Source organism: Sphaeramia orbicularis, chromosome 11 (genome assembly GCF_902148855.1).
Source record: "Sphaeramia orbicularis chromosome 11, fSphaOr1.1, whole genome shotgun sequence".
NCBI classification, from domain to species: domain Eukaryota; kingdom Metazoa; phylum Chordata; class Actinopteri; order Kurtiformes; family Apogonidae; genus Sphaeramia; species Sphaeramia orbicularis.
Window position 1 is genome coordinate 31,417,268 of NC_043967.1, and position 17,217 is coordinate 31,434,484.

Genomic DNA, 17,217 nt, shown 5'->3' on the forward strand with positions numbered 1-17,217 from the left:
ATCCTACATTTGATATAATCATGATATATATATACAGACCTGATCAAAATCTTAAGACCAGTTGAAAAATAGCTAGAATTTACCTTTTGCACATTAGGATCATAATGAGGTTTTAAGTAGAGCTACAATATACAAAAGCAAGAAGGGGGAGTGAGACAAAAAGCACTTTGAAAAAGTAATTTATTGAAAACAAGTAAACTGAAATAGGCTGTTTATCAGCTGATCAAAAGTTTAAGACCGCAGGCTATAAAAGCCAAAATCTGCTCAAAATTCTCATTTTCCGTCAGGCATTCACACGGTCATGCCCTCCTGATGGCTAAAGCTAAGAAGCTTTCTCTTCTTGAACGTGATCGGATCATCGAGCTGCATAAGCAAGGCCTCTCGCAGCATGCCATTGCTGCTGAGGTTGGACGCAGTAAGACAGTCATTCTAAATTTTTTGACAGATCCTGAGCATTATGGAACAAAAAAGTCAAGTGGAAGACCCAAAAAAATTACACCTGCGCTGAGCCGGAGGATCCGATTGACTGTCCGTCAAGACACAGGGCGGTCCTCGACCCAAATTAAGGCCCTTACTGGTGCCGACTGCAGCGCAATAACCATCAGACGGCATCTGTGGGAAAAGGGTTTCAAAAACAAAGAACGAATTCAAAGACCTCGTCTCCTACAACGCCACAAAACTGCCCGTTTAGACTTTGCCAGGGAGCATCAAACATGGGACATTGAAAGGTGGAAAAAAGTTTTATTCTCTGATGAGAAAAAATGTAACCTTGACGGTCCAGATGGCTTCCAACGTTACTGGCATGACAAGGAGATCCTACCTGAGATGTTTTCTACCCGGCACAGTGGAGGGGGGTCCATCATGATCTGGGGTGCTTTTTCATTCAGTGGAACACTGGAGCTTCAGGTGGTGCAGGGTCGTCAAACGGCGGCTGGTTACGTGCAGATGTTGCAGCGGGCATCCTTCATGACTGAGGGCCCTCGTCTGTGTGGTAACAGCTGGGTTTTTCAACAGGACAACGCTGCAGTTCACAATGCTCACTTGACGAAGGACTTCTTCAGGGAGAATATCATCACTCTTTTGGACCATCCCGCATGTTCCCCTGATTTAAATCCCATAGAGAACATTTGGGGATGGATGGCAAGGGAAGTTTATAAAAATGGCCATCAGTTCCAGACAGTTGATGCTCTTCGTGAAGCCATCTTCACCACTTGGAGCAATGTTCCCACCAGCCTCCTGGAAACACTCGCATCAAGCATGCCCAAACGAATTTTTGAAGTGATTAACAAGAACGGTGGAGCTACTCATTACTGAGTCCTACTGAGAAAATTTTTTGTTCTGGTTTGGAGAGTTTTTTGTAATTTTTTGAGCGATGGTCTAAAACTTTTGATCAGCTGATAAACAGCCTATTTCAGTTTACTTGTTGTTTTCAATAAATTACTTTTTCAAAGTGCTTTTTGTCTCACTCCCCCTTCTTGCTTTTGTATATTGTAACTCTACTTAAAACCTCATTATGATCCAAATGTGCAAAAGGTAAATTCTAGCTATTTTTCAACTGGTCTTAAGATTTTGATCAGGTCTGTACATATATATTTTTTACCGATATATATTTACTTTTTATCTACTTATTTATTTTTACATGGTATTTTATCTTGAGGGGTCCAGTAGGCAGCCCCTCGGACCTTTCAGACGCTTCCAGCTTCAATACATTTCACGGGTTTGGATTTGATTAAGAGCTGGTACATACTGTATGTCAGTGTGATGAGGCAGAAATTGCTAAGGATGCAGCGAAGGTAAAGAAGAGTGGAACTTGCAATGACAACGTGATGGTATAGCAGCCAGTGCAGCGTATCTATCAGCGCTGAGCCAAGATGGATGGCTTAAACTGCAGATATTATTACAGCTAATGATTCACCTCAAGTGGCCATTACTGGGACACGATCTGTCTCCCTCGCTTGGAGTTTTTTTTTCATAAGACTTAGGGAGCAGAAAGTGGAGTGAAGCGAGACACAGGGGATATGTGCATGTGAGACAGAACAAGAAAAAAAGCCTGAACTGCTATGTTTCCTAAAATAAACCTATGACTTATATGACTTAATATAGTTTTTTTAGAAATGAAGGTTTGCTTTTAATACAAGGTTGTGTCAAATAAAGCTCTGTTACCTTCTGCAGCTGAGCTAAATAAGCGCTCTAGCAACTATTGGAAGTATTTCAGAAGTGTCCGACACTTCTGCCTAAATCTTATACTTTCTTTTGAATCCATACGTATTGAGAAGAACATTGTTGTCTAAGGAATATACGCCATTCATTTTGGAAATGTCATTTTTAGCTGGTAGGGGAAATGGGCTTAGGGCTGAGATTTTTACTTACTTTCATACAATTGTTACGTTAACAAAAGCAAAGATGAGAGAAACAAAGATGTGTTCAATTTGATGAATATTCTAAAAGAAAAAAACGTATTAAAACTGAAATATGGATGTGACAGTGAATATTTGATTTCTAATTCCAACGTTTTGAGTATGTTAAATTAATCGTGGTCTGCATAAAATAATTAATGAAAAATAATACATGTAAAAAGCTAAACACTCACCTTGTACAAATTAGCTTCCTTACGTCAACCCATAAAGACCCAAACAGCCACTGGCGACCAAATGCATCTACTGATCTAAAGTGTTTAATACCAGTTGATCCACTAATCCTATCAATACATGTAAATAATAAATAATAAAATGGTTTGTCATCTTTTCATGGTCATCAGCTATGACCCATTTGGATGGGTTCATAGGGAGGCTCCGTAGAGAACGTGAAAACACAAACAACTTCTACAACATTTATTCACCAGTAAAACCCATGGAGTTTGATAAATGTCAGTGGGTGGAGATGCTTGTTTTTACGTTCAGTTACTGATATTTTTTGCTGAAAAATTCACTTTTCCTTCAGTTTTCTCTGTTTCTGATATAATAACCATCAACTTTATTCAGAGCTTTTATGAACATCTACATAGACAGTAAATTAAAAACAGGAAAATATCTGATTTTCACTGAAAAAAATGCAAAATACTGGTAATAAATGGTGATAAATAACTTAAGAAAGGTTAAATTCATTTGGGAACTGCCACAAAAGCAGCATTGGTTCTTTATGGGTTATGTCTCTAAGCTTCTGAAAATGTGTTTGCACGTCAGTTTGAGTCGCACACACACTGAAAATGACTTAAGTACACTCATGTAGTTTCATAATTGATGCAGGGTGTGTGTGTGTGTGTTTACCTGGTTGCTGGGAGTGTGCTGACTCTAGTGAAGAACACAGAGGGCTCCACATCCACATGAACTCCCAGAGACAGCTCCCTGTAGTATCCCTCCACTTTACCTGTTCCCCCAGAGTACTTGAAGTTGAGCACCGCTTCCAAAATCTGCACAAGAACAAGAAAAGGAGATACATGTAGATCATGCTGCTTTGACAGTGTACGACACAAAAAGGCTGATTCAGCCTGGAGAAAGAGTAAGTAGAAGATATGAACCAGCCTCAGTGTTTCAAAAGAATATCTGTAGAGAAGACTAAGTGTGATTGGGGTTAGAGGCCACAGCCGGCGTGTTGTGTGCCGCCATTCCATCAGCAAATCTGCTGTGTTTTTGGAGATCAATGCGTCAAAAGTCAATACGGTGAAATAATAAATGCACTGCAGAGCTATTGTGCTGTTTAATGAAATGGAAGTATCATGGTGAGAAAGAGTCCAGGGTTGGAAGCGTATGATTGGTGGCTACAAAACGGATGATTCAGAATGAGCATCCTGAAACAGTGGGAGGCGAGATGACCATCAGCGGGGGGTTTGGTGGGTGGGACGTACTGGACGTGGTCCAAAGTGGACACGCAGAATCACTCAGAGGGATTCTGTGAAAGAGGAGAAGGCAGCCAAGTGGGCAGAGGATGGCGAAATTAAAAGTGGCAGTTTATGGTGAGGGACCGCGAGCTGACTCAGGCGATGGGCTGGAGTGGGGTAAAAAGAGCATCCAAGGTCCCGCTTTTCCTCCTATACAGCATATATCATCTCCCACATATTGCTGATGGAAGCAAGGGCTGTATCCTTCCAGAACAAATTTCACTGATTCCTTGATTATTTTCACTCTTTATCCACCTGTGTGGGGGGGCGTGCAGCCAAAGTGGAATGATTTTCGGAGCCTGCTGGCTAGACGTCTAGCCTATTACACCGTAATGATAGAAGCAAAGCACACTGAAGGATGAAAAGATTACAGAGAATTATTATTATTACTGTGAGCCAAGCACCTTCATTTTTATTTAGATTTTTTATTTTATACTAACATCTTAACATCTGCCAGGTCATAAGTGACTCAAATCTGTTATTGTTCATTCTTTTCAACATTTATTGAACAATAATAGAAAGAAATGGCCAATTTAACTGCAAATAAAAACAGATTTAGAGTTTGGTCCTTACAATACACTAAGAAACTGGTACTCTCATGTTTACAACTGTTTTCTATTATATTACTTTTGTTATGATTAGGAAACAGAATAGTAATTGGTGATGGATTTTTAATGTTGATTCTTGTTGTATATAAAGTCTTAGCTGCTCAACAGTGCATGGTCGTATTTGTGTTGTGTTTCTCCTCTTCATGTTGTTCAAAGATTTTTAGTAGGATGTGGACAGACACATGCACCAACTATGGAAACACTGTTATAACTTGTGCAGGATGAGGCCTGGCATCATACTGCAGAAATAGACAGGTCAAGGATGTCAACTTGATGACAGTTTACTGTAAACTCTGTCTATACATACAGGTCAGGTCAAGAAGTCCAGCAATACTTGTAGTATACAAAAAAAAAAAACTTTCTTTAAACTCGACCAGTGTGTTGTGTTTTGGGTTGTAGCCTTCATCAGAGTGCTGCTAGAGTTCTTGACCTTTTTAAGTTCTTCCTCTGTGCACCCTGGACGTCGGTGAACGTATGCTAGGTCTGGGTTTTGCACCTGTTACTGAGAATAGTCTGGCAGGTCTTTTTCATCTATGATATATTGGAGTAAGAGTTTGAATGCACAGCTCATTAAAGCTTCCCCAGTTTAACACTAGTATTTGTGCATTTTTGTGTTTTTCAGTATTCTCCTTCTATAGCCACTTTTACACAGAGATCCTGGAAAAAAGGTGAGATGGTGATCCCACCTTTTTTCCACCATTGACCGATTTCCACAGCCAAGCCAAAGGAGTAACAGAGGTGAGACAGGCAGGACATGACAGCGGACCTGCGTTCAGGAATCAACTTGCTCATCGGAAATACCCCGAGCATGGCGGTGTTGCTGACCTCTCACCATTCCTCAAATGTTAGCATGGATAGAGTCCTCCGCCTGAAGTGACAACAGCTCGCGGATCTCGGCGTATCCCCAGTTCATCTTTCTGGTCACATTGATATGCTTGTTTACTGTTCACGGCCCACACTCATTTTTAATCCCCCCAGCGTGGGTGTGTGCGACTCTGGTCTTGGTGGTCTTGACTCCAACACTTGTGCCTGGGATCTTATGACCTGCATCTAACTGAATATACTGTACATGAAAAGGCTTTCCAGAGTTCCCTTCAGCTTCTTCCCTTTCTATAAGAGAACTTGAATGCAGATGAATGCAGACCTAATAAATAAATTAAACAACAACATGTACAAACAAAACAGTGTTCTTCTTCTCAGGAGGGCAGGTCGATACAATGCCTAAGGCAGCATTGGACGACACTCTAATAACCCAGCAAGTTGTCTGCCAAAGTACATTTATCAGGTTTCCAAAAGTATTTTGATAGGCTTGTTTGCATAAAATCTGCGCCTGCAGAATGAAGGAAAGCGCCATGTTTCTGGCTGATGCATTCATGCAGTTGAGAGCAGTGTTCTTCAATTAACTCAAACAGGGCTTGACTAAAGTGAAGTCTCTCATTCAGCTCAATGTCTGAACAGATGTCCAGTGGGTTTGTCTCCATCTTGTCTTAATGCCTGTTGGTTATTTATTCTGTAAACAAGAGGCACTGCTATTGTTGTATTTCTACTCTAGTTGTCTGACCATTATTTTTTCCATTTCATTACCATGAATACAACACTGACTTTCTGTCTTACAACTACAATAAAATCTATACATAATCTATAATATTACATTTCAAAGTAATATACTATAACATAATCAGTGCTCTTTCCAGCTCATGACCCTCTGTGCCGATTAATTTTTAACCCTTAAGAATGATTGTTTTTAATAATGGTATCTTTCTTAAGGTGGTCATAACCTTTCCTGGGTTAGACATAACATACAGTAGTGGAAAAAAGTTTTCTGCTAAAATTTTCTCAAATATTCAGACAGGAACACTCACATCACATTTTAAACAATTTATTGCGACAAATGGTAATACAGTTCAACTTGGTGCTGATGACTCTGCTCTTGGGTGCTTCCTGAATATTTGCTCAGTGCATGCTGAGCTAATCATGAAGCCTGCTGCGTGAATCCCCTATACAATCAATCAGTTGATCATTTTTTTAAAAATTTTATTTATTTATTTTTTTAAAATTTTTATTGCAATTACATTCCCCCCGGAAGAGCTGGAGGAGGTGTCTGGGGAGAGGGAAGTCTGGGCATCCCTGCTTAGACTGTTACCCCCGCAACCCGGCCCCGGATAAAGTGGAAGATGATGGATGGATGGATGGATGGATGGATGGATGGAGGGAGAGATGGATGGATGGATGGATTACATTGCAACAACTCTTAATAAGCCAATTCATGGACACCCAACAGAATCCTCCAGGAATAAATCCCTAGTGCGAGAGGTGAGGAAAAACATCCTTTAACAGGCAGAAACCTAAAGCAGACCCTGGCTCTTGGAGGATGGTTGTCTGCCTTGACCATTTAAGATTAATATGAGAGCTGAATTTAAAGAATTTAAATTGACCACCAGATGAGTGAGAATGAGCTGGGATTGGATGGCTACTGGGATCAGCTGACACATAACTACTGTATCCTGCATTAATTTACATGAAGGTTCATTGATCATGAAATATTAGCAGCATTAGCTTTTTTTTGGTTTATTGTTAACAAGAAAAAACAAAAACTAAATTCTTGATAGTTTCAACATGTCATGCCCTCAAACATCCAGTTTTGACCTCGATGGAACAGAGCATGTGCAGAAAGGAACATGGGGGTTTGGACAATGGAACAATACTTGGCAGAGTTCGGGTGATTCATAATGCAATATATGACAAATGCATGGGCTGTCCAAAAACTTTTTCCAACCTCTGAATGTACAGTTTATGTCGTAAACATTCTGAGACCTGACCTGCTTGAAACCCAGAGCACACTAGGAGGATTTGTCCAAGGTGATTTCTGTCAGTAGCACTAAGTTTCATCATGCTGACTCGTCTTCAAGGCTCGTCTTCATCTTGTTTGTTTTTTAATAAATTATGAAGATAAAATTGGGCGTTGCTCAGCATGTTTGACAGCTGAAATGACTGTCTCTGTCCAAGCTCTGTCAGACATGTAGGAGGATGAGAACCAAGCAGTCTCCCTGTAGACGACTGTCCCGTCCCCTCATGTCTACTCTACAGCTGCTTTTGTTACTGCAATATTTTAGCTTCTCTTGCGTAACGGCCTGACAACCTCAAAATGACTCAAGAAAGTTACAGCGCTGTTTCAGGAACAAGTTCAGCACAAAGTCATTTCAACCAATCCTGCATGAAAATGTAATATTAATGCAGGTTAAAACACTAGTGAGTGTTAAAGATGGACAGAACTGGGTCCAGTGTTCCCAGCCCTTGTATTAAGCTTTGGATTTTACATACAGGACTGACATGGAGAAATTAAAGGGACTTTTGTACTAAGACAGTAACATGGAAAACACCTTATCAAGCTGCACTTGTTCCCATTATTATGCATCTTACATCTGTATGAACTGCAGAACAACTTTCAGACTTTAATCTGTTATTCTGTTTTCCTGATTAATCTGCACTGATAGCATGTTTACAAATTAACGGTATTGGCAGAATGTAGCTCTGATCATAAACAGTTTCTAACATTAGGGCGAAAATTCCAACTGAAATTGTCTAGGCTTTTTTATATTTAGTTTGATCAAGACTCATTTATTAAATGATGCTCAGTGATCAGATCTATTCATTTATTTATTCAGTTCTTTGAATTACATTTTCAGCTTTGCTCTTTCTAATTAGGACAGAAATTACTCATCTAACATTGTCGAGACATCATTCTGTAATCAGTTAATTAGCTTTCCCAGATCCAAACTATATTATGCATATTGGTCTAAAATCTCCTCGATTTTTTGTGACTTGCAATGGTGTGTATGTGTGTTGTTTTCTTCTCTGGTGTCTCTTTGAAGGGGTTATCTGTAATATTGATAACCCTAAACCCTCAACAGCAGGGGAAAGTCATGTACCAGAACACACTTAAAACGACCAAAACCCCCAGCCAATCAACACCCATGTATCCACAGACTGTATCACTCATTGAATTAAGTATAAAGCTCATTGTTTACACACATCTGTATTATGTTATGATCAAGCTATCTCCTTTAAACTAGAACTCATATCTGGTTATTTTGACATTCAGTCACAATAACACTGCGAAGAAGTAAAAACACTGTGATTTCATCACCAAACTCCATTCTTTTCATTTAGAGCTGCATCCAGTGGTGAAAACAATAACAGTGATTTTAGTTTTTTGCTGTTTTTTTTTTTTTTTTTTTACTTTGTCATTTTCTTTGACTCTAACAGTTGTTTCTGGTTGTTCTCAAATCAGTTTATGTCGCTGCTTGAGACATAACAGGAGTGGATCTCTTCATGATCTTTTAAAAAATTCCATTCACTACGACAGAACTCCTCCTGTGTGTTGGAGGAATTGTGGAAACCACCATGCAAATCATTACCATAGAAATGTGGGACTGTGATGCTGTTAAACAATTTTGGAGAAACATTCATAATACCCTACAAAACATTTTTAGATGTGCCATTCCCTTCAAAATCAAAACTTTATATTTTGGCTGTATATCACAAGAGTGGGGGAAGAAAGACAAATATCTACTTAATGTGTTGTTGATTGCCAGTAAAAAAAAAAACAAAAAAAACTGTGACTAGGAAATGATTAACTTATGAAAAGCCATCCTTGTCAGCATGGATGGACATAACTAATAATAATAGACATTTACAAAAGGGAGAAAATAACTGCATTGGTACATCATAAACTAGAATTTTTTGCTTAATGTTGGGAAAAATGGGTTCAATATATGACAATCCAGAGGCCTGATTTTATTGTATGTAAATGAACAATCACAGCTACATAATCACTCTCAAATGTTTATTGTTCAAGACCTGTTTTTTTTAATATGTTCTTTCTATTACTTTATTTCAACTGCTCCTTCCACTGGTAGTTGAGAGGAGGATATATTAGAGATACAGTCTTGAGAAAATGTAAAAGAATGTACAAGGTAAAGGTGAATATCTGTATGTGCCTAACATGTACATGTCAATGGAAAATAATAAAAAGCAATAAATAAATAATTATAAAAAAAAATAAAATAAAATTCCATTCAGTATGAAATCCTTCACTCAGAAAACAGGATTCAGTAGTCCACTTTGTCACTCAGCTTTATGCATTACTAAGTTCTCATCGATAGAGTTCATCTAATATTGTAAAAACAGATACATTAAACTTATTCTCAGCAGAGAAAGCCAGCTTGTCCTTGTGATTGATTACTTATTAAAGCCGGACTGATGCAAAGGCTGCTCATTGGAGTCCTGACAGCCCCCTTATTTTCCCCTCTGTTTATCTTTCCTGGAAAGGAAACAGTGGAGCCGATCTGTTTTGGATCTGGATGAACAACAGCAGCTCCAATGGAGGCAAAGAGACAGAGTCCTAATGCACTGGCAACAAAATGAAAGCAACAGCATGCTGATATGAATCTCATTTGAATTGATTGACTGAAATCATTCTGATTCCTTGTATGAGACACTGCTTGGGGGCAATTTATATCAAAGTGTGTTTTCCTGTTCAGGGTTTTTTTTTTTTGTTTACTTTTGTTTGTAGGAGGATGAGGCTGCTGTTACTTTACCTTTTAATTATCCCCAACAAATCCCATTGGGGAAAAAAACAACAGGTATGTCCTAACAGTGTTTTTGGAGCAGCCAGCTCTGACTTTCACATCCACGATCCTCCACTGTTGTTGAAACATCAATACAGAGCTGTACACATCACCTCATTCACCACAATCAAAACTAGAAGGCCATTCATTAGAGCTCATACTAGACCTGAATAATAAATCTACCAGTCTCAACAATTAGTGTGCACTTCTACACAGTGAGAGGAAGCAGTCCATCTTTTTATTTTCCACACAGCCTGAGGCTAGTCTTCTCCAATGTTTGGAGTTCATGACTGTGTTTACACATCAGCAGATCAGTATCCTGGATGTTCTGGGATTTTTGGAGTATCCCATCTATGTGTGCGTGCATTTAATCATTGCACACTGACTTCAGTATCCTGGATATGATGATATCCTGATTGCAGGAAACCTGGATATTCCATCTGGAGTCCTGTGATGGTTCCATGGATACAGGTACATGAATACACCTTGTACTGAACCACAGCTGTAGGATACACCGCAAAATGACACCTGTCGACAGAACTGCACAATGCTTTGTATTTGTTTGTTTTTGTTGTATCATTCAGCCATTTTCCTGCATAAAGAATAAATAAACAGATAATTCCATGAAATGAGGTGTCACCTCCAACCCACCTCTTAATGGAAAACACTGTTTTATTCCAAGTATTAAACTCTGTGGATTTCTGTTGTATGACAAAGATGTGATGGGATTTTTAAAAACAGATATATTGCTTTACAAGTCTAGAGATGAGGATTCAATAATCCATTAGTTAAAAAACTACACAGGGAAGGCATTCATCAATTCTGAAAACACAGATATGATATATATGCCTATTTTTCTTGCTTACATGTATTTATTTGGATATCATACTGTTTAACACAACGATTGTTATTTATTTCATTCAAACTCCTCAAACATGTTGGTTGTAACAGTCATTTGAAGGTGTGGTAGAATATCTGCCACATGTTGGCCATGGGAAAACAATGCAATGTTAGAAAACCTGTGGGGAAAAAAAAAAACAGATTTATCTTATATAAACTAAGTTTTATGAGGAAAAAATGTGCGAAAATCTACCTCTTAGTGAATTCATGCCAAAAGAAATCAAAGAATACATGCATTAAAGGGACACAAGTTTCACATCAGACAGCTTCCTATTCTTGTTTATTTGAAATATTTCAGTGATTAAAAGACATTAATGTCAATTACTGTGAATAATCATCACATTAAAGGCCAAACCAATATTTACTTTACATTTAAGACAGATTTTTTTTTCTTTCCCCCCTGAGAGTTGAAGAAATCCTCCAGTTACTTATTGTTTATAATGATTATTAATGGTCAGATATTTGAAATTCAACATTGAGTAAAATTAAATAAAAGTATTTTTAAGATGATGACAATATGAAGATAAAACTCAGATACTTACGACAATATGTATTGCAAAATTCTGACATTAGCCTCCAGTCAGCAATCAAACATCTGAATTTAATGTGTCCAAATACTTTTATCCATATGAACCACAGTGACTTTCATTGTATCCTACTGTTGTACAGCCCACTGTATTGAATTGAATCTCATTGTGTTGGAGCAAATGCTGCTGAATTGTACTCCATTACAACAGGCTGAATGCTATCTCCTTGGTGGCTGCTTCGTATGTATCTTTAACAGTATGTATCAACAGCGACACATCGACACCTGTAGTGAACCGTCCACAGTGATTGAGATGCACATTCACAGCTGACAGACACACAAACGGCCGTGAAAGCATAACCTGTGCCGTGATTTATGTGTATTTTTCGTAACAGCGAGGGTTTGTGCTTGGGAGAAGTGAATGTAGTGTATATCCTAATCTGCTTTCCGCTGTGAGTCGTGTGTTGCATGACGCTGTGTGATCCAGCGGCTGCCTGTGCACCGTAACTGCCTCAACATGATCCTCTCCACAAACAGCGATTTTCTCAGTGACACTAGCAAACTGCGATTTCCCTTTTCAGACCGAGGCGACCCACAGCCCCCTCCACCCTTCAATACTCTCTCAGCTCTCGGCCCCCTCAGGACCCTATTTCAATCACGCTGAGCTAAAAATAGGCTCGGCTGAAATTAGCTGACTGTGTGAGGCCAGCAGCAACACTCAGCCGAAGCAGAGCCTGAACACACAGAAATATATTCCCTTCACACGCATACAAACAATGTGATTAGTTAAGGTAACAGATTGATTAAGGTGTTCACAGTCAGATAAACAGAGCCTGCATACGCTGCTTCGTAGTCAAGATAAATACATTTACAAAATAGATGGACTTTTAATGGGAGTTTAGTCTTTGTTATGCTGATAATTTGATGTAGAGCTTGCAGAATATGGTAATATTATTTCACTGATTTGGTGCAAATTACTGTTCCGCAACAAAAAATGATATAAAATGCATTTAATCTGCAAATCTGAGATGCTGGCTGAGACACTAATGCTGTCGACTGAAATACAAAATAATATCTGAGATACCGGCTGTTTGATGATGGCAGTTTTACATCATTTTGTGCAGATTCCAGTTAGCACATTTCTGAACAATTGGACACACATAATCATCTCAGATAAGGTGAAGGTTGTGAAATTCCTTGAGGTTAAAAACTTATTTTCAGTCTTAAGAACCTGTTTAATGTAAATGAGAGGGACTCAGGCATAAAAAGTACAAAAAACTGTAGAGCTATGGCTAAACAGGGACCAATACCAATATGATTACTAATAACCAATGGGTGGGTGGGTGGATGGAATCAATTCTGATATACAGAAAATTTCAAATTCATTAATCACCAGGATAAATCCAAAACAAAATTTTGCCAAAATTTATGAAAAAGCTGTCACTGTACAAATTGATAATTCTGACAGTTTTTATTGTCAGTTTTCTAAACTGACAGGATGAAACAGCATTGAAAGGACAATAATGTAAGATGATTTAGTACAGGGTGGGGAAGCAAAATTTACAATGAACATTTAGTTGTTTTTTCTCAGCAGGCACTACGTCAATTGTTTTGAAACCAAACATATATTGATGTCATAATCATACCTAACACTATTATCCATACCTTTTCATTTTAACTTTTAATGTAAAGAAGAGAATGACTATGAGCAAAAATATCAGGAGAAAGTCTGGAAGATACTATTAAAGGAGAATGGGAGAAGTTGTCACCCGAATATTTGAGGAACACTTGCGCAAGTTTCAGGAAGCGTGTGAAGGCAGTTATTGAGAAAGAAGGAGGACACATAGAATAAAAACATTTTCTATTATGTCAATTTTCTTGTGGCAAATAAATTCTCATGACTTTCAATAAATTAATTGGTCATACACTGTCTTTCAATCCCTGCCTCAAAATATTGTAAATTTTGCTTCCCCACCCTGTATATTTTTGTTTTTTTGAGTTTCCACTGTATTTGAAATGAGGACATTTCATTTAAAGAGAGGGTAAGATGTAAGATTATTTATTTTTGCTTTGTTAATTTTATTTGTATAATTTAACTGGGTCTATATTGCTTCTGTTATTGGGACTACTGTGATGGATTGACAGAAGGATACTGCCAGAGAGAAGGTCATGTGACAGTGAGTTTGAATAGTTTGAATGTAGTGAGAGCGGTGGACAACTAATAAAGACTCTTCTTATGGAGTTATTCCCTCTCTGCATCTTGCTTCTTCATCCACGACCTCCTAATTTTGGGTAACACCTAAACTCAAAAGTGTTACAATAATAAATCAAGTAATAGTGAATAAATGACTTATAATTTTGGTCTTTATTAGATATTATTTAGTAAATATAACCAACACCAACATCGGTGCAGAACGCTTAAATATAACTTATTTGATATCAGATTAATAAATACCAGTGCTGATCATTTAAATATGAACAATATTGTTCAATAATTGGTCTATATGATGCAAAAAGGGTCATTTTATGTTCATGACACTGACTGCAATCCAAGTTAAGATTTGGGGTTTATATACCCAACAAAAGAACCTTAATAAGCATATCATTCATGCTCAGTTGTTTTTGTAACTTTACTGTTTGTTTTTTCTTTATTTCTGTACTTTTGAAAACTGCCTCTGTTTTTTGATTAAAGTTGTATATTTGTATTAGATTTTGATGAATTACTTTTTATACCGTTTCACTGGCTTCACGTATGTTTTTACTGCCCTCACAGTGTCCGATTTAAGTGTTTAGACTTAGTGTTAATCATTCCAATGTAGTTTCTTTCTGCTAAAATAAATAATAAAAATAAAAATTAGGTTGAAAGTGACTCAACAGATTAAACCGCATATATGCTAAGAGTTTTTTGGACGAGTGACATGTTATTTAGTCAATGGAGTTACACCTTAGGCCTCGACATTCTTCAAAGCGCTTGTCAGATCATAGAGCAAAATCTGAAATTCCTTCTGACAGTGATATGAGTATGTGAAGTTATTCCCAATTCACACAGTGTCTGACCAACATTGAGGATTTGTAAAACTAGGACGCTTTTAACCAACTTTCAACTTTCAATACTGTTAATTTATGCACACAGCTACAGAATGACTGTCATGTAAAATCAAAAACATTACGAATGTCTGAAGAAACTGGCCTGAAACTGTGCATCCATTCTCCTCAGCTGTGAGATGTATTGCGTCAAGAAAAGAAATGATGCCATACCAGACCTTTCCAATGATCTCAACCTTACTGAGGTTTTACTTGACCTTGTCTGACTAGTCTGTACACACTGCTTTCTCCAGCTTGTGGAAGAAAAGCCTTCTTTTTTTCATAAATACAGCTTGAAATCACGGCTGTCTGATAGTTTTACAGTCTGTACAACACGCTCAAAGACCACTGAAGGACAAAGTTCTCAAACACACATTCACCCTGACACCCTTTAAAGAATGAGAGGAATGCTTACAATGCCATCAGAATGATAATGGACAGTATCCGTCAATACGTGCACAGTCTTGAGATAACAGTGCAGAAAACAATGCAGCCATTTCGAACTAATTTTACGCTTAAATTGTTTTTTGACTTTTTTGTTTGATCTGAACAAAATCTGTGGGTGTGAAATCTCTCTCAGACCATAGCCCAGAATAAACAGGCAAGGAGAAGGTGGTCTGGATAAAAATAAAGCAGAATGTGGTTCATTTCTAACATTTCTATGCTTTTTGGATGGCTTTTGCATGGCTTTTGCATGGCAGGCGATCATCATCCATTACACAGAAGAATGAACTAATCTTCAGTCAGACATGGGGAAAAATACATTTCATCTTGTAAAAAAACATTAAAAATCCACAAACTTTTAACAGATTATTACCAACTCTTTGGATTTCCTCTCTGGATCTGGTAACATATATACAACCTCATGTACTCAATGACACTTGAGATGGTTAAAAGGAAAATAGAAAGCATGTAGTCGACCATTTACAACCGATCAGCATCCAGTAAAGCACATGCATGAGCTGTAAATGGGCGTACCTAATGACCAATCTGATGCTGGAGAACTCCATGTCCTCTCCAAAGGTCTTTGCTTTTATTCTAAATAATTAATGACAAAGTGAATATATTTTAGTCCAAGGTTAGACGTTTTTTTAGTAGTTTGACGATGATGCCATGAACATGGAAATTAGAATATGACTTAATTTAGAAATGTCTAGCAAATTGTTAAGAAGGCTTTCGCTGCTTTCCAAAGATGATAGTTTGCAACACTCTTTTAATGGATAAAAGGTGAGAGTAACTAGGTGTTAGTAATACCCTAATCCTACCCTAACATTAAAATGGAAAAGACTTCAACACAACAACAATTGCCACACTGTCCACAAACCAACCAATGTGTAGAGAGATGCACATGTATATACTGTACATATGAGATGGCAACGAGGTGCAGGGATGTCATGCAAAGTTCTTAAGTGCATTTACAAAATGTAATGAAAACCAAAACTTATTAGATGGGAAATGTAGTCTATATGGGAAACTACAACTTACTACATCAAAAATATACAACACAACGTAAACATCAATTTGGGATTGGACTTGGATTAAGGCAGTGTTTTTCAACCTTGGGGTCGGGACCCCATGTTGGGTCCCCTGGAATTCAAATGGGGTCACCTGAAATTTCTAGTAATTGCTAAAAAAAAAACAAAAAAAAAACAAAACAACTACTTACTGATGAAAAATATATGGTGAGTTGACAGAGACAATCACAATCCATAAAAGACATGACAAACTGTGAAGCTGAAACTGAAGCACTGTGGTAATGTTTATCTTTCAAATGTTCATTCTGGTCAGTTTCAGATGCTGCAGCTCTTTCAAAATTCATAGTTTGAGTTCTTGTTTGTTCAGAATTAATTGTCAGCCTTGTAAATCTAAGCTGGACTGACTGTACATATTCTGACCAAGGAAAATAAAATTCTCACTTTGTACAGTAATCTACACCTGGCTTTACTGCCTCCATCCATAATGATATACATTATATAGACTAAATGTTCTCTAAAATTAATGTTTATTTGCAACATAGTATAGCAAACTATTACCAAAACAAACTCATTTTAGCCAAAAAAAAAAAAAAAAAAAAAAAAAAGTCTCCATTTTGAGTGTCTGGGGTCGCCGGAAATTTGTGACGTTAAAATGGGGTCATGAGTCAAAAAAGGTTGAGAACCACTGGATTAAGGTGTGGAAAAATATTAAAACACATATAAAGTCTCACATTTCCAGACCTATAGCCACCTGTTCCAGCACTGGAGAACAATGTGGAATAGAAGGAACACCCTCTAACTCATCTGTATTCCTTTAAACAAACTAAGGCAAGAACACACTAACAATGCCTTTGAAAAACAATGTCGGGAGAACCAAGCAGGCCTCCGTTAATGATAAAAAATGATAGCCAACACTGCCATTTTCAGCGTGTCATTGCTAGTTTGGAGGCTATTGGTGATTCATGTAGCGAAAAGGTCTTGCAGGTTGACAAGGGAAGGAGTTTGTTGTGTTGAGATAGTTGGCCACTGGCAAAAACAAACCACATCTAGTGAGTCAGACTAGTCATGAAGTTACAGACCTTTAAACATGGAACACAATGATTTTATTCCTCATTAT

At 37.8% G+C, this 17,217-nt stretch overlaps 1 protein-coding gene across 5 annotated transcripts in view; it reads right to left on the bottom strand.

The window, feature by feature from the left end:
• trappc9 (trafficking protein particle complex subunit 9) overlaps positions 1 to 17,217 on the bottom strand; it is a 374,675-nt gene that overhangs the window by 188,459 nt on the left and 168,999 nt on the right. For all 5 annotated transcript variants that reach the window (XR_003936606.1, XM_030147332.1, XM_030147331.1 and 2 more), the window contains one exon: positions 3,267 to 3,409. Coding sequence is in view for 4 of the 5 variants with exons in the window: in XM_030147332.1 (XP_030003192.1) it covers positions 3,267 to 3,409 (143 nt within the window). In the remaining variant the exon portion in view is untranslated. The remainder of the gene's footprint in view (positions 1 to 3,266; positions 3,410 to 17,217) is intronic.